The sequence below is a fragment of the Podarcis melisellensis genome (genome assembly GCF_964234715.1).
Source record: "Podarcis melisellensis genome assembly, chromosome: W".
In the NCBI taxonomy this organism is placed as follows: Eukaryota; Metazoa; Chordata; class Lepidosauria; order Squamata; family Lacertidae; genus Podarcis; species Podarcis melisellensis.
Window position 1 is genome coordinate 5,405,874 of NC_138535.1, and position 25,000 is coordinate 5,430,873.

The 25,000-nt window shown below is 48.7% G+C and overlaps 1 protein-coding gene and 2 long non-coding RNA genes across 3 annotated transcripts in view; 1 reads left to right on the top strand and 2 right to left on the bottom strand.

Moving 5' to 3' along the window:
• LOC309361285 overlaps positions 1–62 on the top strand; it is a 1,093-nt gene extending 1,031 nt beyond the window's left edge. Inside the window, exon 3 of the long non-coding RNA XR_014164392.1 lies at positions 1–62. This is a non-coding gene — a long non-coding RNA (uncharacterized lncRNA).
• The window catches only part of LOC309361258 (mRNA export factor GLE1-like), a 51,275-nt gene that overhangs the window by 20,742 nt on the left and 5,533 nt on the right, over positions 1–25,000 (bottom strand). Inside the window, exons 3-11 of the mRNA XM_081896166.1 lie at positions 15,983–16,095; positions 14,569–14,716; positions 13,924–14,075; positions 10,972–11,032; positions 7,793–8,038; positions 6,561–6,728; positions 5,572–5,830; positions 3,540–3,652; positions 477–546 (exon numbers count right to left, since the gene is read on the bottom strand). Coding sequence (XP_081752292.1) covers positions 477–546; positions 3,540–3,652; positions 5,572–5,830; positions 6,561–6,728; positions 7,793–8,038; positions 10,972–11,032; positions 13,924–14,075; positions 14,569–14,716; positions 15,983–16,095 — 1,330 coding nt within the window. The remainder of the gene's footprint in view (positions 1–476; positions 547–3,539; positions 3,653–5,571; positions 5,831–6,560; positions 6,729–7,792; positions 8,039–10,971; positions 11,033–13,923; positions 14,076–14,568; positions 14,717–15,982; positions 16,096–25,000) is intronic.
• Positions 12,010–12,816, bottom strand: LOC309361286. The gene is made up of 2 exons (XR_014164393.1): positions 12,732–12,816; positions 12,010–12,066 (listed from the first exon to the last, which is right to left on the bottom strand). It is a non-coding gene; the product is annotated as an uncharacterized lncRNA (long non-coding RNA).

Here is a 25,000-nt window from a genome sequence, read left to right on the forward strand (position 1 = left end):
AGGAATAGGAAGTTGGGAAACAGGAAGTGGAAAGAGGAAGTGGAGGGGAAATGAGGAAGAAGGTAAAGGGAGGAGGAAGCGGAGGGTTGGACGGGTTTCCCGGAGAGTAAGGCGTGGATCTTGTCAAAGATCACCTTCAGCTGGGATCCTGGAGGAAGAGGAAGCGGGAAGTTGGGAAACAGAGAGTGGAAGTGGAAGATTGGGGAAGTTGGAAGTTGGAGGAAGGGAGGAAGTGGAGGAAAAATTGGGAAGAAGGAAAAGGGAAATTGGGGAAAAGGAAATGGAAGTGGAGGAAACACTGTGAAGTTGGAAAAGGAAGGAGGAAGTGGAGGAAAAGGAAGGAGAAAGTGGAAGAAAAAGGTGTGGAGGAAAGGGAAGGAGGAAGTGGTGGGAAAGGAAGGAGGTAGTGGGGGGAAAGGAAGCAGGAAGTGGAAGGAAAAATCGGGAAGTCGGAAAGGAACCCGCCCCTCTCTGACCTGCTCTGGTCGAGATTTGACTGACAGGAGTGGTGACGGCTTTCTGGAGATCCATCTTGATTTTCTTTTCCTGGAAAAGGGGGGGGGAAGAGGAAAAGGATCACCGGCGTTTTGGGATCTCCCCGCCCAGCAAACACACACTCCTCCCCCCAACCGATTCCCAGGATCCGGGGATCCCCATTGGCCGCCACTTCCCGGAAGAGGGGCCTGCGGGAGAAAGGGGGCTTCCCCGGGGATCCGGGGATCTGGGGGATCGTCCAAGGATCCGAGGAATCGTACGGGGATCTGGGGAATCCCAGAGGGATCCGGGGGCTCATCTGGGGAATCGTATGGGGACCCAGGGAATAGTCCGAGGATCTGGGGAATCAGAGGGATCTGGGGAATCGCAGAGGATCCGGGGACTCGTACAGGGACCCGGGGAACGGTCTGAGGATCCGAGGAATCGTCCAAGGATTCGAGGAATCGTACGGGGATCTGGGGAATGGTCTGAGGATCTGGGGGATCATAGAGGGATCCGGGGACTCGTCCAGGGATCTGGGACTCATCCAGGGATCCAGGGAATGGTCCGAGGATCTGGGGAATCATAGAGGGATCCAGGGACTCGTCCAGGGATCTGGGAATTGTCCGTGGATTCAGGGACTTGTACGGGGATCTGGGGAATGGTCTGAGGATCTGGGGAATCATAGAGGGATCCAGCGACTCGTCCAGGGATCTGGGAATTGTCCGTGGATTCAGGGACTCGTACGGGGATCTGGGGAATGGTCTGAGGATCCAGGGACTCATACAGGAATCTTGGAAACCGTCCAATGATCCGGGAACTTGTCGAGGGATCCAGGGAATGGTCCAAGGATCTGGGGAATTATAGAAGGATCCAGGGATTCGTACAGGGATCTGGGGAATCAACCTAAGATCCAGGGACTCGTATGGGGATCCGGGGACTCATACGGGGATCCAGGGAATCGTTTGAGGATCCAAGGACTCATACAAGGATCTGGGGAATCGTCGAGGGATCCAAGGATTCGTACAGGGATCTGGGGGAATGATCTGAGGATCCAGGGAATCATAGAGGGATCCAGGGACTCATACAAGGACCCAGGGAATGGTCTGAGGATCCGGAGACTCGTCCGGGGATCCAGGGAACCGTCTGAAGATCCGGGGACTAATAGAGAGATCCAGGGACTCATAAAAGGATCTGGGGAATGGTTTCGAGGATCCGGGGACTCGTCCGAGGATCTGGGGAATCAAAGAGGGATCCAGGAACTCATACAGGAATCCGGGAAACCGTCCAATGATCCAAGGACTCGTATGGGGATCCAGGGACTCCTAAAAGGATCCGGGGAATCATCCAAGGATCCAGGGAATCATAGAGGGATCCAGGGACATATGGGGATCTGAGGAATCATCCAAATATCCAGGGACTCGTCCGGGGATCCAGGGAACCATCCAAGGATCCGGGGACTCTTATGGGGATCCAGGGACTCCTCAAAGGATCCGGGAAACTGTCTGAGGATCCAGGGAATCATAGAAGGATCCAGGGACTCATAAAAGGATCTGGGGAATCTTCCAAGGATCCGGGGCACGTATGGGGATCTGGGGATCCGTCCGAGGATCCAGGGAATCATAGAGGGATCTAGGGACCCCTAAACGGATCCAGGGAATTGTCCAAGGATCCGGGGACTCATCCAGGGATCCAGGGACTCATAAAAGGATCCGAGGACTCGTTCAGGGATCCAGGGAACCATTCTAAGATCCAGGGACTTGTATGGGGATCCAGGGACTCCTCAAAGGATCCGGGGAATCGTCCGAGGATCCGGGGAATCCTAGAGGGATCCAGGGACTCATACAGGGATCTGGGGAACCGTCCAATGATCCAGGGACTCCTAAAAGGATCCGGGGACCACTCCAGGGATCCGGGAAACCGTCCAATGACCCGGGGACTCGTATGGGGATCCAGGGACTCCGAAATGGACCCGGGGAATCGTCCAAGGATCCAGGGAATCATAGAGGGATCCAGGGACATACGGGGATCTGAGGAATCATCCAAAGATCCACGGACTCGTCTGGGGATCCAGGGAAGCACCCGGGGATCCAGGGAACCATCCAAGGATCCGGGGACTCGTATGGGGTTCCAGGGACTCCTCAAAGGATCTGGGGAATCACCCTAAGATCCAGGGACTCATCCAGGGATCCATCTGAGGATTTGGGGAATCATAGAGGGATGCAGGGACTCATACGGGGATCTGGGGAATCGTCCAAGGATCCGGCGACTCCTCAAAGGATCCAGGGACTCATACAGGGATCTTGTATGGGGATCCAGGGACTCCGAAAAGGACCCGGGAATCGTCCGAGGATCCGTGGAATCGCATAGGGATCCAGGGACTCGTCTGGGGATCCAGGGAACCACTCAAGGATCTGGGGACTCTTCAAAGGATCCAGGGACTCATACGGGGATCCAGGAAAGCGTCCAGGGATCCGGGGGGAATCGCCTGGGGATCCAGGGACTCCTAAAAGGATGCGGGGAATCGTCTGAGGATCCGGGGAATCATAGAGGGATTCAGGGACTTATCCAGGGATCCGGGGAATCATCCTAAGATCCAGGGACTCGTCCACGGATCTGCGGAATCATCCGAGGATCCGGGGACCCGTCCAGGGATCCAGGGAACCAGCCAAGGATCCGGGGAATCCTAGAGGGATCCAGGGACTCATACAGGGATCCGGGAAACCGTCCAATGATCCAGGGACTCCTAAAAGGATCCGGGGAATCGTTCAAGGATCCAGGGAACCATCCAAGGATCCGGGGAATCCTAGAGGGACCCAGGGACTCATACAGGGATCTTGTATGGGGATCCAGGGACTCCGAAAAGGACCCGGGGAATCGTCCGAGGATCCGTGGAATCGCAGAGGGATCCAGGGACTCGTCTGGGGATCCAGGGAACCACCCAAGGATCAGGGGACTCCTCAAAGGATCCGGGGACTCATACGGGGATCCGGGAAAGCGTCGAGGGATCCAGGAAATCGCCTGGGGATCCGGCGAAGGATCCCCAAGGTTGGGGGAGGAGCTACCTGGCGGTCTTTGCTATTGGCCAGGCCGGCAAAGGAATCCACACACTGGTCCAACTGGTCCTGGAGCTGCTGGTACCACTGGAGGGTCTTTTCGTCGGACTTCAGCTGGAGCCCTAAACAAATTATTCATTTACGTCTATATTTGCATTTATTTCCATACATTTAACTGAGAAGGATCTCCGTTTAAGATCAATTACATTCATTTATATTTATATTTGCCTTTATTTTGATATATTTAACTAAAAACGATCTCCATTTATTTTAATATATTTAATATATTTAATTTAGTATATTTAATATACTTAATTTAGTATATGTCATCTAACTTTAATTTAATATTTAATTTAATATATAATATATATTATATATTTAATATATAATCTATATTTAATATATTAATTTAATATATAATCTTTAATTTAATATATTTAATATAGTTAATTTAATATATTTAACATTTCCATATATTTAACTGAGAAGGATCTCCATTTATTTTAATATATTTAATTTAGTATATTTAATATATTTAATTTAGTATATGTCATCTAACATATCTTTAATTTAATATATTTAATATAGTTAATTTAATATATTTAACATATTTAACATTTCCATATATTTAACTGAGAAGGATCTCCGTTTGAGATCAATTATATTCATTTATATTTATATTTGCCTTTATTTTGATATATTTAACTAAAAATGATCTCCATTTATTTTAATATATTTAATTTAATATATTTAATTTAGTATATCCAATATATTTTATATATTTAATTTAATTTATTTAATATAGTTAATTTAATATATTTAACATATTTAATTTAACATATTTAATATATTTAATACATTTAATTTGATGTATTTAATATAGTTAACGTATTTAACTGAAAACGACCTCAATTCCAAATATAAATGGCTATCATTTCTTTCGAATGGAGAACATTTTCAGTTAAATATATTCAAATAAATGCAAATATAAATATAAGTGAATATCATTTATTTCAAATGCAGAAAGTTTGAAAGTTCAGTTCATATTTGCATTTTTTTCGATATATTTAACTGAAAATGATCTCCATTCGATATAAATGATATTCACTTATATTTATATCTGCATTTATTTCGATATATTTAACTGAAAATGATCTCCATTCGATATAAATGATATTCACTTATATTTATATCTGCATTTATTTCGATATATTTAACTGAAAATGATCTCCATTTGAAGAAAAAAAAAATATTCATTTATATTTACATTTGCTTTTACTTCCTTACTTTTCACTGATCTCCAGGACTGAAAATCACTTATAAAGATGGATAATTATATTTACATTTAAATAGAAATGTAAATATGATTTATATCTAAATAGAAATAGAAATATAATTTATATTTCTAGAGAAAGGCAAATATAACTTATATTTCAATAGAATTAAATAACCTTTCTATTTAAATATCAATATTATTGATATTTAAATATCAATATTATTTCTATTTAAAAATAGAATTTATATTTAAATATAAAATATAATTATATATATATAATACATATATATAATATATAAAAAATATAGATTATATTTCTATTTATTTCAATATATTTCACGGAAACCGATCTCCAGGACTGAAAATGATTTACAAAGGGGAATCATTATATTTAAACATAAATATAAGTATAATTTATATTTATATATAAAATATAAATCCATATATATATAATACAGATATAAAATGGAAAATTCAAAAAATATAGATTATATTTCTATATAAAATATAAATCCATAATACATATATATAAAATATAAAATTTAAATATAGAGTATATTTACATATGAAATATAAATACGTATATTAAAAATAAAATTTAAAAAATATAGATTGTATTTAGATAGAAAATATAAATACATATATATATAAAATATAAAATTTAAATATAGATTATATTTACATATAAAATATAAATACATATATAACATTTAAAAAATATAGATTATATTTATATCTATTTCCATATATTTCATGGAAACTCACCGTTTTTCCGGAACTTTCCGGAACTTTCCGGAACGGGATCTTTTTCCGGATCCAGGCTGCTGGCCGTTTTCTCGTTTTTCTCGTTTTTCGCCTTCTCGGCCGCCGCCGCTTTTTCCGCTTCCTCTTCCTGCTTCCTCCTCTCGGCGGCGAGGGAGATCTCTTCCCGCAAGCCGGAAACGAGATTCCGCATTTCCAGGAGGGCCTGGTCGGCGGAAGCGAGGTCGGCGGGATTGGGGAATCCTCTCTGGGGAAGGGAGGAAGGAAGGAAAAAGGAAGTGAAACGGAGGAAGGAAGGAAGGAAGGAGGAAGGGAGGGAGGGAGGAAAGGAAGAGGGAAGGAAGGAAGGAAGGAAGGAGGAAGTGAAAAGAAGGATGGATGGAAGGAAGGAAGGAAGGAGAAGGGAGGGAGAGAGAAAATGCAAGAAGGAAGGAAAGGGGAAGGAAGGAAGGAAGGAAGGAAAAAAGGAGGGAGGGAGGGAGGGAGGAAGGGAGGGGAAAGGAAGAAGGCAGAAAAGGCAAGAAGGAAGGGGAAGGGAAGAAGGAAGTGAAAGGAGGAAGGCAAGGGAGGGAGGGAGGGAGGGAGGGAAGGAAAGGAAGGAAAGGAAGAAATGGAAGGAAATGCAAGAAGGAAGGAAGGAAGGAAGGAAGGAAGGAAGGAAGGAAGGAAGGAAGGAAGGAAGGAAGGAAGGAAGGAAGGAAGGAAGGAAGGAAATGCAAGAAGGAAGGAAGGAAAGAAGGAAGGAATGGAGGAAGGAAATACAAGATGGATGGAAGGAAGAAAATGCAGGAAGGAAGGAAGGAATGATGGAAGGAATGGAGGAAGGAAATGCAAGAAGGAAGGAAGGAAGGAAGGAAGGAAGGGAGAAAGGGAGGGAGGAAGGAAGGAAATGCAAGAAGGAAGGAAAGGAAAGGAAAGGAAAGGAAAGGAAAGGAAAGGAAAGGAAAGGAAGGAAGGAAGGAAGGAAGGAAGGAAGGAAGGAAATGCAGGCAGGCAGGCAGGCAGGAAGGAAGGAAGGAAGGAAACGTTTCCGCTTCCTCTTCCTGCTTCCTCCCCTCGGCGGCGAGGGAGATCTCTTCCCGCAAGCCGGAGACGAGATTGCGCATTTCCAGGAGGGCCTGGTCGGCGGAAGCGAGGTCGGCGGGATCGGGGAATCCTCTCTGGGTAAGGGAGGAAGGAAGGAAAAAGGAAGTGAAACGGAGGAAGGAAGGAAGGAAGGAGGAAGGAATGGAGAAAAGAAAGGAAGGAAGGAGAGAGAGAGAGGGAGAGAGGAAGGAAGGAAGGAAGGAAGGAAGGAAGGAAGGAAGGAAGGAGAGAGGGAGAGAGGAAGGAAGGAAAATGCAAGAAGGAGGAAGGAAGGAAGGAAGGAAGGAAATGCAGGAAGGAAAGAAGGAAGGAAGGAAGGAAGGAAAGAAGGAAGGAAGGAAGGAGGAAGGAAGGAAGGGAAGGGAAGGAAAAGAAGGGAAGAAAGGAAGGAAGGAAATGCCAAAGGAAAGGAAACGAAAGGAAGGAAAGGAAAAGAAAGGAAAGGAAAGGAAAAGGAAGAAGGCAGAAAAGGCAAGAAGGAAGGGGAGAGGAGGGCAAGGAAGGAAGGAGGGAGGGAAATGCAAGAAGGAAAGAAGGAGAGAAAGAAGGAAGGAAGGAAGGAAGGAAGGAAGGAAGGAAGGAAGGAAGGAAGGAAGGAAGGAAGGAAGGAAGGAAATGCAAGAAAGGAAGGGGAAGGAAAGGTAGAAGGGGGAAAGGCAAGAAGGAAGAGAAGGGAAGGAAATGCAGGAGAGGGGGAGAGAGAAAGGAAGGGGGAGAGAGAGAAGGAGGAAATGAAGGGAAGGAAGGAGGGAGGAGAGAGGAAGGAAGGAAAGGGAAGGGAAGAAAAGAAGGGAGGAAGGAAGGAAATGCAAGAAGGAAAAAAGGAAGGAAGGAAGGGAAGGAAATGCAAGAAGGAAGGGAAATGAAAGGAAGGGGAAGGAAGGGAAGGGAAAAGAAGGAAAGGAAAAGGAAGGAAGGAACGAGGGAAGGAAATGCTGGACGGAAGCAAAGGGGAAGGAAGGAAGGAGGAAGGGAGGGAGGGATGAAGGAAGGAAGGAAAGGAAAGGGAGGAAGGAAGGCAGAAAAGGCAAGAAGGAAGGAAGGAAGGGAAGGAAATGCAAGAAGGAAGCAAAGGGGAAGGAAGGAAGGAAGGAAGGAAGGAAGGAAGGAAGGAAGGAAGGAAGGAGAGAGATCTCACCTCACTGGCCGTCCGCACCAGGGCCGACACCTCCCCGCAGATCCGGTTCCCGCGCTCGGCGTAGGGGGCGTAGGCGGGGCCTCCCTGGCCGGCCTCGAACCCGAGTCCCCGGTTGGCCTGCAGGAGCTCTTCCTGGGCGGCGTAGAGGCGGCGGAGGCGGCCTTGCCCCGCCTCCCGGCGCTGGAGCTCCGCCTCTTCCTGCCGGAGGCGGCGCTGCTCCGCCTCGCGCAGCTTGCGGCTGAGGAGCTGGAGGGGGGAGAGGGGGCGGGGTTAGAGGGGGAGGCGGAGTCAGAGGAGGGAGGGAGGGAAGGAGAAAAAGAAGGAAAGGGAGACAGGGAGGAATGGAGGGAGGGAGGGAGGGAGGAAGGGAGGAAGGAGAGAAGGAAGGAGGGAGGGAGGAAGGAAGGGAGAGAGGGAGGAATGGAGGAAGGAAGGAAGGAGGGAGGGAGTGAGAGAGGGAGGAGGGAAAGAAGGAGGGAGGGAGGGAGGCAGAGAGGGGAAGGAGAGGAGGCGGAGTCAGGGAGAGGGAGGGAGGGAAGGAGAAAAAGGAAAGGGAGAGAGGGAGGGATGGAGGAAGGAAGGAAGGAAGGAAGGAGGGAGGAGGGAAGGAATGAGGGAGGGAGAGAGGGGAGGGAGGGAGGGAAGGAAGGAAGGAAGGAAGGAAGGAGGGAAGGAGAGAGGGAGGGGAGGGAGGGAGGAGGGAGGGAGGGAGGGAAGGAGAGAGGGAGAGGAGGGAGGGAGGGGGGGAGGGAGGGAGAAGAGGGAGGAAGGGCGAGAGGGAGGGAGGGGAGGCGGAGTCAGAGAGGGAGGGAGGGAGGAGGCGGAGTCAGGGAGGGCGGGAGGGAGAGGAAGGAGGGAGGGAGAGAGGGGAGGGAGAGGAGGCGGAGTCAGAGAGGGAGGGGAAGTGAAGTCAGGAGGGAGGGAGGGAAGGAGGGAGGGAGAGGAGGTGGAGTCAGGGAGGGAGACAGGGAAGAAGGGAGGAGGAAAGGAGAGAGGGAGGGAAAGAAGGCGGAGTGAGGGAGTCAGGGAGAAGAGGGAGGAAGGGCGAGAGTCAGGGAGAGGGAGGGAGAGAAGGAAGGAAGGAAGGAAGGAAGGAAGGAAGGAAGGAAGGAAGGAGGGAGGAGGGAAGGAGAGGGAGGGAGGGGAGGGAAGGGAGGGAAGGAGGGAAGGGAGGGAAGGAGGGAGGAGGGAAGGAAGGAGGGAGAGGAAGGAGGGAGGGAGGGGAGGGAAAGAAGGTGGGACGGGAGGAGGAGTCAGAGAGGGAGGGAGGAGGCGGAGTCAGGAAGGAGGTGAAGGAGAGGTGGGGCCCGGTCTTTCCCACCCCCCCAGAAACCCTCAGCTCCCGGGTTTGAGAACTTCCTGTCCTGCCCCTCAAACTTCCTGTCCCTCCCCTCGAACTTCGGGAACTTCCTGTCCCTCTCCTCAAACTTCGGGAACTTCTTGTCCCTCCCCTCGACCTTCGGGAACTTCCTGTCCTGCCCCTCGAACTTCCTGTCCTGCCCCTCAAACTTCCTGTCCCTCCCCTCAAACTTCCGGAACTTCCTGTCCCTCTCCTCAAACTTCGGGAACTTCCTGTCCCTCCCCTCGAACTTCGGGAACTTCCTGTCCCTCTCCTCAAACTTCAGGAACTTCCTGTCCCTCCCCTCGAACTTCGGGAACTTCCTGTCCCTCCCCTCGAACTTCGGGAACTTCCTGTCCCTCCCCTCGAACTTCGGGAACTTCCTGTCCCTCTCCTCAAACTTCGGAAACTTCCTGTCCCTCCCCTCGAACTTCGGAAACTTCCTGTCCCTCTCCTCAAACTTCGGAAACTTCCTGTCCCTCCCCTCGAACTTCGGGAACTTCCTGTCCCTCCCCTCGACCTTCGGGAACTTCCTGTCCTGCCCCTCAAACTTCGGGAACTTCCTGTCCCACCCCTCAAACTTCCTGTCCCACCCCTCAAACTTCGGGAACTTCCTGTGCCACCCCTTGAACTTCAGGAACTTCCTGTTCCATCCCTCCAACTTCCTGTCCCACCCCACAAACTTCCTGTCCCTCCCCTCGAACTTCCTGTCCTGCCCCTCGAACTTCCTGTCCCGCCCCTCCAACTTTGGGAACTTCCTTTCCCTCCCTTCGAACTTTGGGAACTTCCTTTCCCGCCCCTCGAAATTCCTGTCCCGGCCTTTCCCACCCCCCCAGAAACCCTCAGCTCCCAGGTTTGAGAACATCCTGTCCCGCCCCTCGAACTTCGGGAACTTCCTTTCCCGCCCCTCCAACTTCCTGTCCTTCCCCTTGACCTTCGGGAACTTCCTGTCCCTCCCCTTGAACTTTGGGAACTTCTTGTCCCTCGCCTCGAACTTCAGGAACTTCCTGTCCCATCCCTCCAACTTCCTGTCCCACCCCTCGAACTTCCTGTCCCTCCCCTTGAACTTCCTGTCCTGCCCCTCGAACTTCCTGTCCCTCCCCTCCAACTTTGGGAACTTCCTGTCCCTCCCTTTGAACTTTGGGAACTTCCTTTCCCGCCCCTCCAACTTCCTGTCCTTCCCCTTGACCTTCGGGAACTTCCTGTCCCTCCCCTTGAACTTTGGGAACTTCCTGTCCCTCCCTTCAAACTTCGGGAACTTCCTGTCCCGCCCCTCAAACATCCCATCCCGCCCCTCGAACTTCGGGAACTTCCTTTCCCGACCCTCCAACTTCCTGTCCTTCCCCTTGACCTTCGGGAACTTCCTGTCCCTCCCCTTGAACTTTGGGAACTTCCTGTCCCCCTTCAAACTTCGGGAACTTCCTGTCCCGCCCCTCAACATCCCATCCCGCCCCTCGAACTTCGGGAACTTCCTTTCCCGCCCCTCCAACTTCCTGTCCTTCCCCTTGACCTTCGGGAACTTCCTGTCCCTCCCCTTGAACTTTGGGAACTTCCTGTCCCTCCCTTCAAACTTCGGGAACTTCCTGTCCCGCCCCTCAAACATCCCATCCCGCCCCTCGAACTTCGGGAACTTCCTTTCCCGCCCCTCCAACTTCCTGTCCTTCCCCTTGACCTTCGGGAACTTCCTGTCCCTCCCCTTGAACTTTGGGAACTTCCTGTCCACGCCTCGAACTTCAGGAACTTCCTGTCCCCTCAAACTTCCGGTCCCTCCCCTCGAACTTCCTGTCCCGCCCCTCCAACTTCCTGTCCTGCCCCTCCAACTTCCTGTCCCGCCCCCCACCTTGGCCCGGCGCTGGTGCTCCTCCTTCAGCTTCTCCTGCTGGCCCTGGGCTTCTTTGGAGCTAGAAAATACCGGAAAAATCATATTATTATTATTATTATTATTATTATTATTATTATTATTATTAAGAAGCCGTCCAGGAAACCAGGCACTTCCTGTCTCATCCCCTCTCCACTTCCTGGCCGGAGATCCTGCCACTCCTGGTGGGTTCCTTCCCTTCCTTCTTTTCCCTTTCCTTCCTTTCTTCCTGCATTTCCTTCCTTCCTTCCTTCCTTCCTTCCTTCCTTCCTTCCTTCCTTCCTTCCTTCTTGCATTTCCTTCCTTCTTGCATTTCCTTCCTTCCTTCCTTCCTTCCTTCTTGCATTTCCTTCCTTCCTTCCTTTCTATTTTTCACTTCCTCCTTCCTTTCACTTCCTTCTCCCTTCCCTTCCTTTTCCCTTCCCTACTTCCTTCCTCCCTCCCTCCCTCCCCTTCCTTCTTTTCCCCTTTCCTTTTCCTTCTTTCCTTCTTGCATTTCCTTCCTTCCTTCCGTCCGTCCTTCTTCCTTTCTTTCCCTCCCACTTTCCTTCCTTCCTCCCTTCCCTCCCTTCTTTTCACTTCCTTCCTTCCTACATCCCTTCCTTCTTGCATTCCTTCTTGCATTTGATTCCTTCCTTCCTTCCTTCCTTCCTTCCTTCCTCCCTCCCTCCCTCCCCTCCCTCCCCTTCCTTCCTTTCCTTTCCCTCCTTCCTTTCCTCCCTCCCCTTCCTTCTTTTCCTTTCCTTTTCTTTCATTCCTTCTTGCATCTCCTCCTTCTTCTTCCTTTCCTTCCCTCCTCCCTTCCTTCCTTCTTCCCTTTCCTCCCTCCCTCCCTCCCCTTCCTTCTTCCCTTTCCTTGTTTTCGTTTCCCTTCCTTTCTTCTTGAATTTCTTTCCTTCCTTCTTGCGCTTCCTTCCTTCCACCTTGCATTTCCTTCCTCCCTCCCTCCCTCCCTTCCCTCCCTTTTCACTTCCTCCCTCCCTTCCTTCCTTCCTTCCTTCCTTCCTCCCTTCCTCCCAACCCTCCTTCCCTCCTCCTCTTCACTTCCTTCTTTCCTTCTTCCTTTCCTCCCTCCCTCTTTTTCACTTCCTCCTTTCCTTCCTTCTTCCTTTCCTCCCTCCCCCACGGGGAAAAAACCCCACCCACTTCCTGTCCCACCTCCTCTCCACTTCCTGCCGGAGGTCCTGGCCACTCCTGGTGGGACTTCAACTCCCTCATCTCGTCAAAGCGCTTGAGAAGCTCCCAGGATTGTCCATAGGCCTTCTTTCCTTTCCTTTCCTTTCCCTCCTTCCTTCCTTCCTCCCTCCCTCCCCTCCCTTCTTTTCTTTTCCCTTTCCTTTTCTTTCATTCTTTCTTGCATTTCCTTCCTTCCTTCCTTCTCCTTCCCTCCTTCTTTCCTTCCATTCCTCCCTTCCTTCTTCCCTTTCCTTCCTTCTTCCCCTTCCTTCCTTCCTTCCTTCCTTCCTTCCTCCATTCCTCCCTTCCTTCTTCCCTTTCCTTCCTTCTTCCCTTTCTTTCCTCCATCCCTTCCTTCCCCTTCGCTTCCTTCTTCCCCTTCCTCCCTCCCTCCCTTTTCACTTCCTCCTTCCCTCCTTTCCTTCCTCCTTCCTTCACCCCTTCCTTCCTTCCTTCTTTCCTTCCTCCCTCCTTTTCACTTCCTCTTCCCTTCCTTCCTCCCTCCCTTCCCTTTGCTTCCTTCTTCCCTTTCTTTCCTCCCCCAAACAGGAAAAAACCCCGCCCACTTCCTGTCTCACCTCCTCTCCACTTCCTGCCGGAGCTCCTGCCACTCCTGGTGGGACTTCAACTCTCTCATCTCGTCAAAGCGCTGGAGAAGCTCCCAGGATTTTCCTTTCCCTCCTTCCTTCCTTCCTTCCTTCCTTGCTTCCTTCCCTCCCTCCCCTTCCTCTGTTTCACTTCCTTCCTTCCTTTCCTCCCTCTCTCCCTCCCTTCCTTCCTTTCACTTTCTTCTTTTCCCATTCCTTTTCCTTCCTCCCTTCCTTCTTGCATTTCCTTCTTCCTTCCTCCCCTCCCCTCCCTTCTTTTCACTTCCTTCCTTCCTTCCTCCTTTCCTTCCTCCCTTCCCTCCCTCACTTCTTTTCACTTCCTTCCTTCCTTCCTTCCCCTTCCCTTCTTCCCTTTCCTTCCTTTCCTTCTTGCATTTCCTTCCTTCCTTCCTCCTTTCCTTTCCCCCCTTCCTTCCTTCATCCCTTCCTTCCCCTTCACTTCCTTCTTCCCCTTCCTTCCTCCTTTCCTTCCTTCCTTCCTCCCTACCCTCCCTCCCTCCCTCCCTCCCTCCCTTCTTTTCACTCCCTCCCTCCCTCCCTCCCTGCTTCCTTTCCTCCCTCCCTTCCCCCCTGGGGAAAAAACCCCCACCCACTTCCTGTCTCACCTCCTCTCCACTTCCTGCCGGAGGTCCTGCCACTCCTGGTGGGACTTCAACTCTCTCATCTCGTCAAAGCGCTGGAGAAGCTCCCAGGATTTTCCTTTCCCTCCTTCCTTCCTTCCTTTCCTCCCTCCCCTCCCTTCCTTTCACTTCCTTCTTTTCCCCATTCCTTTTCCCTTCCTTCCTTCCTTCCTTCCTTCCTTCCTTCCTTCCTTCCTTCCTTCCCTTTCCTTCCTTCTTTTCATTTCCTTCCTTCCTTCCTTTCCTCCCTCCTCCCTCCCCTTCCTTCTTTTCCCTTTCCTTTTCCTCCCTTCCTTCTTGCATTTCCTTCCTTCCTTTCCTTCCTCCCTCCCTCACATCTTTTCACTTCCTTCCTTTTCCCTTCCCCCTTCCCTTCCTACTTCCCTTTCCTTCCTTCCTCCTTCCTTCCTCCTTCCTTCCCCTTCGCTTCCTTCTTCCCCTCCTCCCTCCTCCCTCCCTCCCTCCCCTTCCTTCCTTCTTCCTTTCCTCATTCCCCCAACAGGAAATAAACCACCCACTTCCTGTCTCACCTCCTCTCCACTTCCTGCCGGAGGTCCTGCCACTCCTGGTGGGACTTCAACTCCCTCATCTCGTCAAAGCGCTTGAGAAGCTCCCAGGGATTGTCCATAGGCCTTCTTTCCTTCCTTTCCCTCCTTCCTTCCTTCCTTCCATTCCTCCCTTCCTTCTTTCCTTTCCTTTCCTCCTTCCTTCCTTCCTTCCTCCCTCCCTCCCCTCCCTTCTTTTCTTTTCCCTTTCCTTTTCTTTCATTCTTTCTTGCATTTCCTTCCTTCCTTCCTTCTCCTTCCCTCCTTCTTTCCTTCCATTCCTCCCTTCCTTCTTCCCTTTCCTTCCTTCTTCCCCTTCCTTCCTTCCTTCCTTCCTCCCATTCCTCCCTTCCTTCTTCCCTTTCCTTCCTTCTTCCCTTTCTTTCCTCCATCCCTTCCTTCCCCTTCGCTTCCTTCTTCCCCTTCCTCCCTCCCTCCCTTTTCACTTCCTCCTTCCCTCCTTTCCTTCCTCCTTCCTTCACCCTTCCTTCCTTCCTTCCTTCTTTCCTTCCTCCCTCCCTCCTTTTCACTTCCTCCTTCCCTTCCTTCCTCCCTCCTTCCCCTTTGCTTCCTTCTTCCCTTTCTTTCCTCCCCCAAAACAGGAAAAAACCCCGCCCACTTCCTGTCTCACCTCCTCTCCACTTCCTGCCGGAGGTCCTGCCACTCCTGGTGGGACTTCAACTCTCTCATCTCGTCAAAGCGCTGGAGAAGCTCCCAGGATTGTCCATAGGGCCCGGCTGGCCAGATCCTGGATCTCCTGGCGGCGCCGCAGATCCTCCTGGGGGAGGAGGGAGGACCGAGGGGAAGACTAGCTTGGGGAACCCGGTGGATCTGGGATCTCCAGATCCTCCGGGAGACCCTCCAGATCTGGAGAGGTTGGGGGATCCTCCACAGATTTCCAGGTCCCCCAAGAGATCCTCAGGAGATCTCCTGGCGGCATTCCAGCTCCTCCCGGGGGAGGACCGAGGGGAAGACTATGTTTCGGAGCCTGGGGTCCACTTGGAGTCTCCAGATCCTCCAAGAGATCCTCCCGATCTGGAGAGGTTGAGGGATCCCCCGAGATCTCAGGTCCTCCAAGAGATCCTCAGGAGGTGGAGAAGACCTGGAGGATCAGAGGTCTGCAGATCCTCCGGGACATCCGCCAGATCTGGAGATGTTGGGGGATCCTCCCGAGATCTCCAGTTCCTTCAAGGGTTCCTCAGGAGGAAGACTTGGAGATGTTTAGGGATCCTCCAAAGAGATCCTCAAGAGATCTGGAGATGTTTGGAGGATGGTCCTAAGATCTCCCGATCCTTTACGAGATCCTCAAGATCTGGAGATGTTGAGCGATCCCCCAAGGTCTCCAGATCCTCCAAGAGATCCTCAAGAGGAAGATCTGGAGATGTTTGGAGGATGGTCCTCCTAAGATCTCAGATCCTTCAAGAGATCCTCAAGATCTGGAGATGTGGGGGGATCCTCCCAAGATCTCCAGATCCTTCAAGGGTTCCTCAGGAGGAAGATCTGGAGATGTTTGGAGGATGGTCCTCCAAAGATCTCCAGATGTTCCTGGTGAGGATCTCTTGAAGGCCCTGGAGATCTTTTATCCCAGGTCCTCCAGGTCTTCTCCACCGGTGGCCCCGGGTTCCTCACCAGGAAGATTTGGGGATCTTTGGAGGATCTTCCAGGTCCTTCAAGCGTTCCTCACCAGGAACATCTGGAGATCTTTTGAGGAACCTCAACTTTCCAAGCTCAACATCTCCAGATCCTTCAATCGTTCCCACCTGGAAGATCTCCAGATCTTTGGCGGATCTCCACCTCCTCCCACCCTTCCCCACCTGGAAGATCTCCAGATCTTTGCAGGATCTCCACCTCCTCCCACCCTTCCCCACTCGCAAGATCTCCAGATCTTTGGCGGATCTCCACCTCCTTCCTCCCCAGCAACACCTGGAGATCCTTGGTGATCTGGTAGGGATCTTTTGAGGAACCCCAACCTCCACCCTCCCCACCTCCTCCCAACCTTCCTCCCCCGCAAGATCCCCCGATCCCGGGAGATCCACTCACTCACCTCGCCCTCCGCCGCCCGGATCCGGTCGTAGAGGCGCAGGATCCCCTCGATCCGGGGCCCTTGGGGGCGGGGGCTTCCGGGTCGCTGGGCGGATCCCTCCGCTTCTCGGGGCGCTGGGGGATCGAGAGAGAGGGATCGGGTGAGAGGAGGGGCGGATCCGGGATCGAGTATTGAGACTCAGGATACGGGGCAGGGATTTGATTGACAGGAGGGTAGGGTAGGAGACAGGGATAGGATAGGAGGATAGGATAGGAGACAAGGTTAGGATAGGAGAAAAGGATAGGATAGGAAAGGAGGATAGGATACATAGATAGGATAGGAGGATAGGATACAACTGGTCAGGAGGATAAGATAAGATAGGATAGGAGAATAGGATAGGATAGGATAGGGTAGGAGACAAGGATAGGATAGGAGGATAGGATAGGATAGGAGGAAAGGATAGGATAGGATAGGATAGGATAGGAGGATAGGATAGGAGACAAGGATATGATAGGATAGGAGGATAGGATAGGAGACAAGGATAGGATAGGATAGGAGACAAGGATAGGATAGGAGGATAGGATAGGAGGATAGGATAGGAGGAAAGGATAGGATAGGATAGGAGACAAGGATAGGATAGGAGGATAGGATAGGAGACAAGGATAGGAGACAAGGATAGGATAGGATAGGAGACAAGGATAGGATAGGAGGATAGGATAGGAGACAAGGATAGGATAGGAGGATAGGATAGGAGACAAGGATAGGAGACAAGGATAGGATAGGATAGGAGACAAGGATAGGATAGGAGGATAGGATAGGAGACAAGGATAGGATAGGAGGATAGGATAGGAGACAAGGATAGGAGACAAGGATAGGATAGGATAGGAGACAAGGATAGGATAGGAGGATAGGATAGGAGATAAGGATAGGATAGGATAGGAGACAAGGATAGGATAGGAGACAAGGATTAGGAGACAAGGATAGGATAGGATAGGATAGGAGACAAGGATAGGATAGGATAGGAGACAAGGATAGGATAGGAGACAAGGATAGGAGACAAGGATAGGATAGGATAGGATAGGAGACAAGGATAGGATAGGATAGGAGACAAGGATAGGAGACAAGGATAGGATAGGATAGGATAGGAGACAAGGATAGGATAGGATAGGAGACAAGGATAGGATAGGAGGATAGGATACAATAGGATACAATAGGGCAGAAGGATAGCATAGGATAGGATAAGAGATAAGGATAGGATAGGATAGGATAGGATAGGATAGGAGACTAGGATAGGAGACAAGGATAGGATAAGAGACGATAGGATAGGAGGATAGGATAGGAGGAAAGGATAAGATAGGATAGGAGACAAGGATAGGATAGGAGGATAGGATAGGAGACAAGGATAGGATAGGATAGGATAGGAGAAAAGGATAGGATAGGAGGATAGGATACAATAGGATACAATAGGGCAGAAGGATAGCATAGGATAGGATAAGAGATAAGGATCGGTTGGGATAGGAGACAAGGATAGGATAGGAGAAAAGGATAGGAAAGCAGGATAGGATACAAAGATAGGATAGGAGGATAGGATACGACTGGACTGAAGGATAAGATAGGATAGGATAGGAAACACTGTTAGGATAGGATACAATATGAGAGAAGGATAGGATAGGATAGGATAGGATACAAACTAGGATAGGAGACAAGGATAGGATAGGAGGATAGGATACAAGAGGATACAATAGGATAGAATAAGGGATAAGGATAGGAGGATAGGATAGGAGACAAGGTTAGGATAGGATGCAATACGAGAGAAGGATAGGATAGGAGGATAGGATAGGAGAAAAGGATAGGATAGGCGCATAGGATAGGATAGGAAACGATAGGAAACGAGGATAGGAGGCAAGGATAGGATAGGATAGGATAGGAGGATAGGATAGGATCGGACTGGATAGGGCAGAAGGATAGGATAGTATTGGATCAGATAGATTAGTAGACAAGGATAGGATAGGAGTATAGGATACGATTGGACAGAAATAGGATAGGAGGATAGGGTAGGATACGATAGGACAAGGATAGGATAGGAGGATAGGATAGGATAGGAGACAAGGATAGGATAGGAGGATAGGATAGGAGGAAAGGATAAGATAGGATAGGATAGGATAGGAGATAAGGATAGGGTAGGATAGGAGACAAGGATAGGATAGGAGGATAGGACAGAAGAATAGGATAGGAAAGAAGGATACGATAGGATAGGATAGGAGGATAGGATAGGATAGGATAGGATACAATAGGACAGAGATAGGATTGGAGACAATGATAGGATAGGGAACAAGGATAGGATAGGAGACAAGGGTAGGATAGGATAGGAGGATAGGATAGGATAGGAGACAAGGGTAGGATAGGATAGGAGGATAGGATAGGATAGGAGACAAGGGTAGGATAGGATAGGAGGATAGGATAGGATAGGAGACAAGGAGAGGATAGGAGACAAGGATAGGATAGGAGAATAGGATACAATAATACAGAAGGATAGGATAGGAGACAGGGATAGGATAGGAGACAGGGATAGGATAGGAGACAGGGATAGGATAGGAGGATAGGAAACAAGGAGAGGATAGGATAGGACAGGATAGGATAGGACAGGATAGGATACAATAGGACAGAAGGATAGGATAGGGGGATAGGATAGGAGACAAGACAAGGATAGGATAGGAGACAAAGATAGGATAGGAGACAAAGATAGGATAGGAGACAGGGATAGGATAGGAGGATAGGAAACAAGGAGAGGATAGGATAGGACAGGATAGGATACAATAGGACAGAAGGATAGGATAGGGGGATAGGATAGGAGACAAGACAAGGATAGGATAGGAGACAAAGATAGGATAGGAGACAGGGATAGGATAGGAGACAAAGATAGGATAGGAGACAGGGATAGGATAGGAGACAAAGATAGGATAGGAGACAGGGATAGGATAGGAGGATAGGAAACAAGGAGAGGATAGGATAGGACAGGATAGGATACAATAGGACAGAAGGATAGGATAGGGGATAGGATAGGAGACAAGACAAGGATAGGATAGGAGACAAAGATAGGATAGGAGACAGGGATAGGATAGGAGGATAGGAAACAAGGAGAGGATAGGATAGGACAGGATAGGATAGGAGGATAGGATACAATAGGACAGAAGGATAGGATAGGGGGATAGGATAGGAGACAAGACAGGGATAGGATAGGAGACAGGGATAGGATAGGAGACAGGGATAGGATAGGAGACAGGGATAGGATAGGAGGATAGGAAACAAGGAGAGGATAGGATAGGACAGGATAGGATAGGAGGATAGGATACAATAGGACAGAAGGATAGGATAGGATAGGAGACAGAGATAGGATAGGAGGATAGGAAACAAGGAGAGGATAGGATAGGACAGGATAGGATAGGAGGATAGGATACAATAGGACAGAAGGATAGGATAGGAGACAAGACAAGGATAGGATAGGAGACAGGGATAGGATAGGAGACAGGGATAGGATAGGAGAGGATAGGAGGATAGGATACAATAGGACAGAAGGATAGGATAGGAGACAAGACAAGGATAGGATAGGAGACAGGGATAGGATAGGAGACAAAGATAGGATAGGAGACAGGGATAGGATAGGAGACAGGGATAGGATAGGAGGATAGGAAACAAGGAGAGGATAGGATAGGACAGGATAGGATACAATAGGACAGAAGGATAGGATAGGGGGATAGGATAGGAGACAAGACAAGGATAGGATAGGAGACAAAGATAGGATAGGAGACAGGGATAGGATAGGAGACAGGGATAGGATAGGAGGATAGGAAACAAGGAGAGGATAGGATAGGACAGGATAGGATACAATAGGACAGAAGGATAGGATAGGGGGATAGGATAGGAGACAAGACAAGGATAGGATAGGAGACAAAGATAGGATAGGAGACAGGGATAGGATAGGAGACAAAGATAGGATAGGAGACAGGGATAGGATAGGAGACAAAGATAGGATAGGAGACAGGGATAGGATAGGAGGATAGGAAACAAGGAGAGGATAGGATAGGACAGGATAGGATACAATAGGACAGAAGGATAGGATAGGGGGATAGGATAGGAGACAAGACAAGGATAGGATAGGAGACAAAGATAGGATAGGAGACAGGGATAGGATAGGAGGATAGGAAACAAGGAGAGGATAGGATAGGAGGATAGGATAGGAGGATAGGATACAATAGGACAGAAGGATAGGATAGGATAGGAGACAGAGATAGGATAGGAGGATAGGAAACAAGGAGAGGATAGGATAGGACAGGATAGGATAGGAGGATAGGATACAATAGGACAGAAGGATAGGATAGGAGACAAGACAAGGATAGGATAGGAGACAGGGATAGGATAGGAGACAGGGATAGGATAGGAGACAGGGATAGGATAGGATAGGATAGGAGGATAGGATAGGATAGGATAGGATACAATAGGACAGAGATAGGATTGGAGACAATGATAGGATAGGGAACAAGGATAGGATAGGAGACAAGGGTAGGATAGGATAGGAGGATAGGATAGGATAGGAGACAAGGATAGGATAGGAGACAGGGATAGGATAGGAGACAGGGATAGGATAGGAGACAGGGATAGGATAGGAGACAGGGATAGGATAGGAGGATAGGAAACAAGGAGAGGATAGGATAGGACAGGATAGGATAGAATAGGACAGAAGGATAGGATAGGGGGATAGGATAGGAGACAAGACAAGGATAGGATAGGAGACAAAGATAGGATAGGAGACAGGGATAGGATAGGAGACAAAGATAGGATAGGAGACAGGGATAGGATAGGAGGATAGGAAACAAGGAGAGGATAGGATAGGACAGGATAGGATACAATAGGACAGAAGGATAGGATAGGGGGATAGGATAGGAGACAAGACAAGGATAGGATAGGAGACAAAGATAGGATAGGAGACAGGGATAGGATAGGAGACAGGGATAGGATAGGAGGATAGGAAACAAGGAGAGGATAGGATAGGACAGGATAGGATAGGAGGATAGGTTACAATAGGACAGAAGGATAGGATAGGATAGGAGACAGGGATAGGATAGGAGGATAGGAAACAAGGAGAGGATAGGATAGGACAGGATAGGATAGGAGGATAGGATACAATAGGACAGAAGGATAGGATAGGGGGATAGGATAGGAGACAAGACAAGGATAGGATAGGAGACAAAGATAGGATAGGAGACAGGGATAGGATAGGAGACAGGGATAGGATAGGAGGATAGGAAACAAGGAGAGGATAGGATAGGACAGGATAGGATAGGAGGATAGGATACAATAGGACAGAAGGATAGGATAGGGGGATAGGATAGGAGACAAGACAAGGATAGGATAGGAGACAAAGATAGGATAGGAGACAGGGATAGGATAGGAGACAAAGATAGGATAGGAGACAGGGATAGGATAGGAGACAGGGATAGGATAGGAGACAGGGATAGGATAGGAGGATAGGAAACAAGGAGAGAATAGGATAGGACAGGATAGGATACAATAGGACAGAAGGATAGGATAGGATAGGGAACCAGGATAGGAAGCAAGGATAGGATAGGGGGATAGGATAGGAGAATAGGATAGGACAGGAAAATACGATAGGAGACAAGGATAGGATAGGAGGATAGGATACAATAGGACAGAAGGATAGGATAGGGGGATAGGATAGGAGACAAGACAGGGATAGGATAGGAGACAGGGATAGGATAGGAGACAGGGATAGGATAGGAGACAGGGATAGGATAGGAGGATAGGATACAATAGGACAGAATAGGACAGAAGGATAGGATAGGGGGATAGGATAGGAGACAAGACAGGGATAGGATAGGAGACAGGGATAGGATAGGAGACAGGGATAGGATAGGAGACAGGGATAGGATAGGAGGATAGGAAACAAGGAGAGGATAGGATAGGACAGGATAGGATAGGAGGATAGGATACAATAGGACAGAAGGATAGGATAGGATAGGAGACAGAGATAGGATAGGAGGATAGGAAACAAGGAGAGGATAGGATAGGACAGGATAGGATAGGAGGATAGGATACAATAGGACAGAAGGATAGGATAGGAGACAAGACAAGGATAGGATAGGAGACAGGGATAGGATAGGAGACAGGGATAGGATAGGAGAGGATAGGAGGATAGGATACAATAGGACAGAAGGATAGGATAGGAGACAAGACAAGGATAGGATAGGAGACAGGGATAGGATAGGAGACAAAGATAGGATAGGAGACAGGGATAGGATAGGAGACAGGGATAGGATAGGAGGATAGGAAACAAGGAGAGGATAGGATAGGACAGGATAGGATACAATAGGACAGAAGGATAGGATAGGGGGATAGGATAGGAGACAAGACAAGGATAGGATAGGAGACAAAGATAGGATAGGAGACAGGGATAGGATAGGAGACAGGGATAGGATAGGAGGATAGGAAACAAGGAGAGGATAGGATAGGACAGGATAGGATACAATAGGACAGAAGGATAGGATAGGGGGATAGGATAGGAGACAAGACAAGGATAGGATAGGAGACAAAGATAGGATAGGAGACAGGGATAGGATAGGAGACAAAGATAGGATAGGAGACAGGGATAGGATAGGAGACAAAGATAGGATAGGAGACAGGGATAGGATAGGAGGATAGGAAACAAGGAGAGGATAGGATAGGACAGGATAGGATACAATAGGACAGAAGGATAGGATAGGGGGATAGGATAGGAGACAAGACAAGGATAGGATAGGAGACAAAGATAGGATAGGAGACAGGGATAGGATAGGAGGATAGGAAACAAGGAGAGGATAGGATAGGAGGATAGGATAGGAGGATAGGATACAATAGGACAGAAGGATAGGATAGGATAGGAGACAGAGATAGGATAGGAGGATAGGAAACAAGGAGAGGATAGGATAGGACAGGATAGGATAGGAGGATAGGATACAATAGGACAGAAGGATAGGATAGGAGACAAGACAAGGATAGGATAGGAGACAGGGATAGGATAGGAGACAGGGATAGGATAGGAGACAGGGATAGGATAGGATAGGATAGGAGGATAGGATAGGATAGGATAGGATACAATAGGACAGAGATAGGATTGGAGACAATGATAGGATAGGGAACAAGGATAGGATAGGAGACAAGGGTAGGATAGGATAGGAGGATAGGATAGGATAGGAGACAAGGATAGGATAGGAGACAGGGATAGGATAGGAGACAGGGATAGGATAGGAGACAGGGATAGGATAGGAGACAGGGATAGGATAGGAGGATAGGAAACAAGGAGAGGATAGGATAGGACAGGATAGGATAGAATAGGACAGAAGGATAGGATAGGGGGATAGGATAGGAGACAAGACAAGGATAGGATAGGAGACAAAGATAGGATAGGAGACAGGGATAGGATAGGAGACAAAGATAGGATAGGAGACAGGGATAGGATAGGAGGATAGGAAACAAGGAGAGGATAGGATAGGACAGGATAGGATACAATAGGACAGAAGGATAGGATAGGGGGATAGGATAGGAGACAAGACAAGGATAGGATAGGAGACAAAGATAGGATAGGAGACAGGGATAGGATAGGAGACAGGGATAGGATAGGAGGATAGGAAACAAGGAGAGGATAGGATAGGACAGGATAGGATAGGAGGATAGGTTACAATAGGACAGAAGGATAGGATAGGATAGGAGACAGGGATAGGATAGGAGGATAGGAAACAAGGAGAGGATAGGATAGGACAGGATAGGATAGGAGGATAGGATACAATAGGACAGAAGGATAGGATAGGGGGATAGGATAGGAGACAAGACAAGGATAGGATAGGAGACAAAGATAGGATAGGAGACAGGGATAGGATAGGAGACAGGGATAGGATAGGAGGATAGGAAACAAGGAGAGGATAGGATAGGACAGGATAGGATAGGAGGATAGGATACAATAGGACAGAAGGATAGGATAGGGGGATAGGATAGGAGACAAGACAAGGATAGGATAGGAGACAAAGATAGGATAGGAGACAGGGATAGGATAGGAGACAAAGATAGGATAGGAGACAGGGATAGGATAGGAGACAGGGATAGGATAGGAGACAGGGATAGGATAGGAGGATAGGAAACAAGGAGAGAATAGGATAGGACAGGATAGGATACAATAGGACAGAAGGATAGGATAGGATAGGGAACCAGGATAGGAAGCAAGGATAGGATAGGGGGATAGGATAGGAGAATAGGATAGGACAGGAAAATACGATAGGAGACAAGGATAGGATAGGAGGATAGGATACAATAGGACAGAAGGATAGGATAGGGGGATAGGATAGGAGACAAGACAGGGATAGGATAGGAGACAGGGATAGGATAGGAGACAGGGATAGGATAGGAGACAGGGATAGGATAGGAGGATAGGATACAATAGGACAGAAGGATAGGATAGGGGGATAGGATAGGAGACAAGACAAGGATAGGATAGGAGACAAAGATAGGATAGGAGACAGGGATAGGATAGGAGACAGGGATAGGATAGGAGACAGAGATAGGATAGGAGGATAGGAAACAAGGAGAGGATAGGATAGGACAGGATAGGATAGGAGGATAGGATACAATAGGACAGAAGGATAGGATAGGGGGATAGGATAGGAGACAAGACAAGGATAGGATAGGAGACAAAGATAGGATAGGAGACAGGGATAGGATAGGAGACAAAGATAGGATAGGAGACAGGGATAGGATAGGAGACAGGGATAGGATAGGAGACAGGGATAGGATAGGAGGATAGGAAACAAGGAGAGGATAGGATAGGACAGGATAGGATAGGAGGATAGGATACAATAGGACAGAAGGATAGGATAGGGGGATAGGATAGGAGACAAAGATAGGATAGGAGACAGGGATAGGATACCATACGATAGAAGGATAGGATAGGATAGGATAGGAAACCAGGATAGGAAGCAAGGATAGGATAGGGGG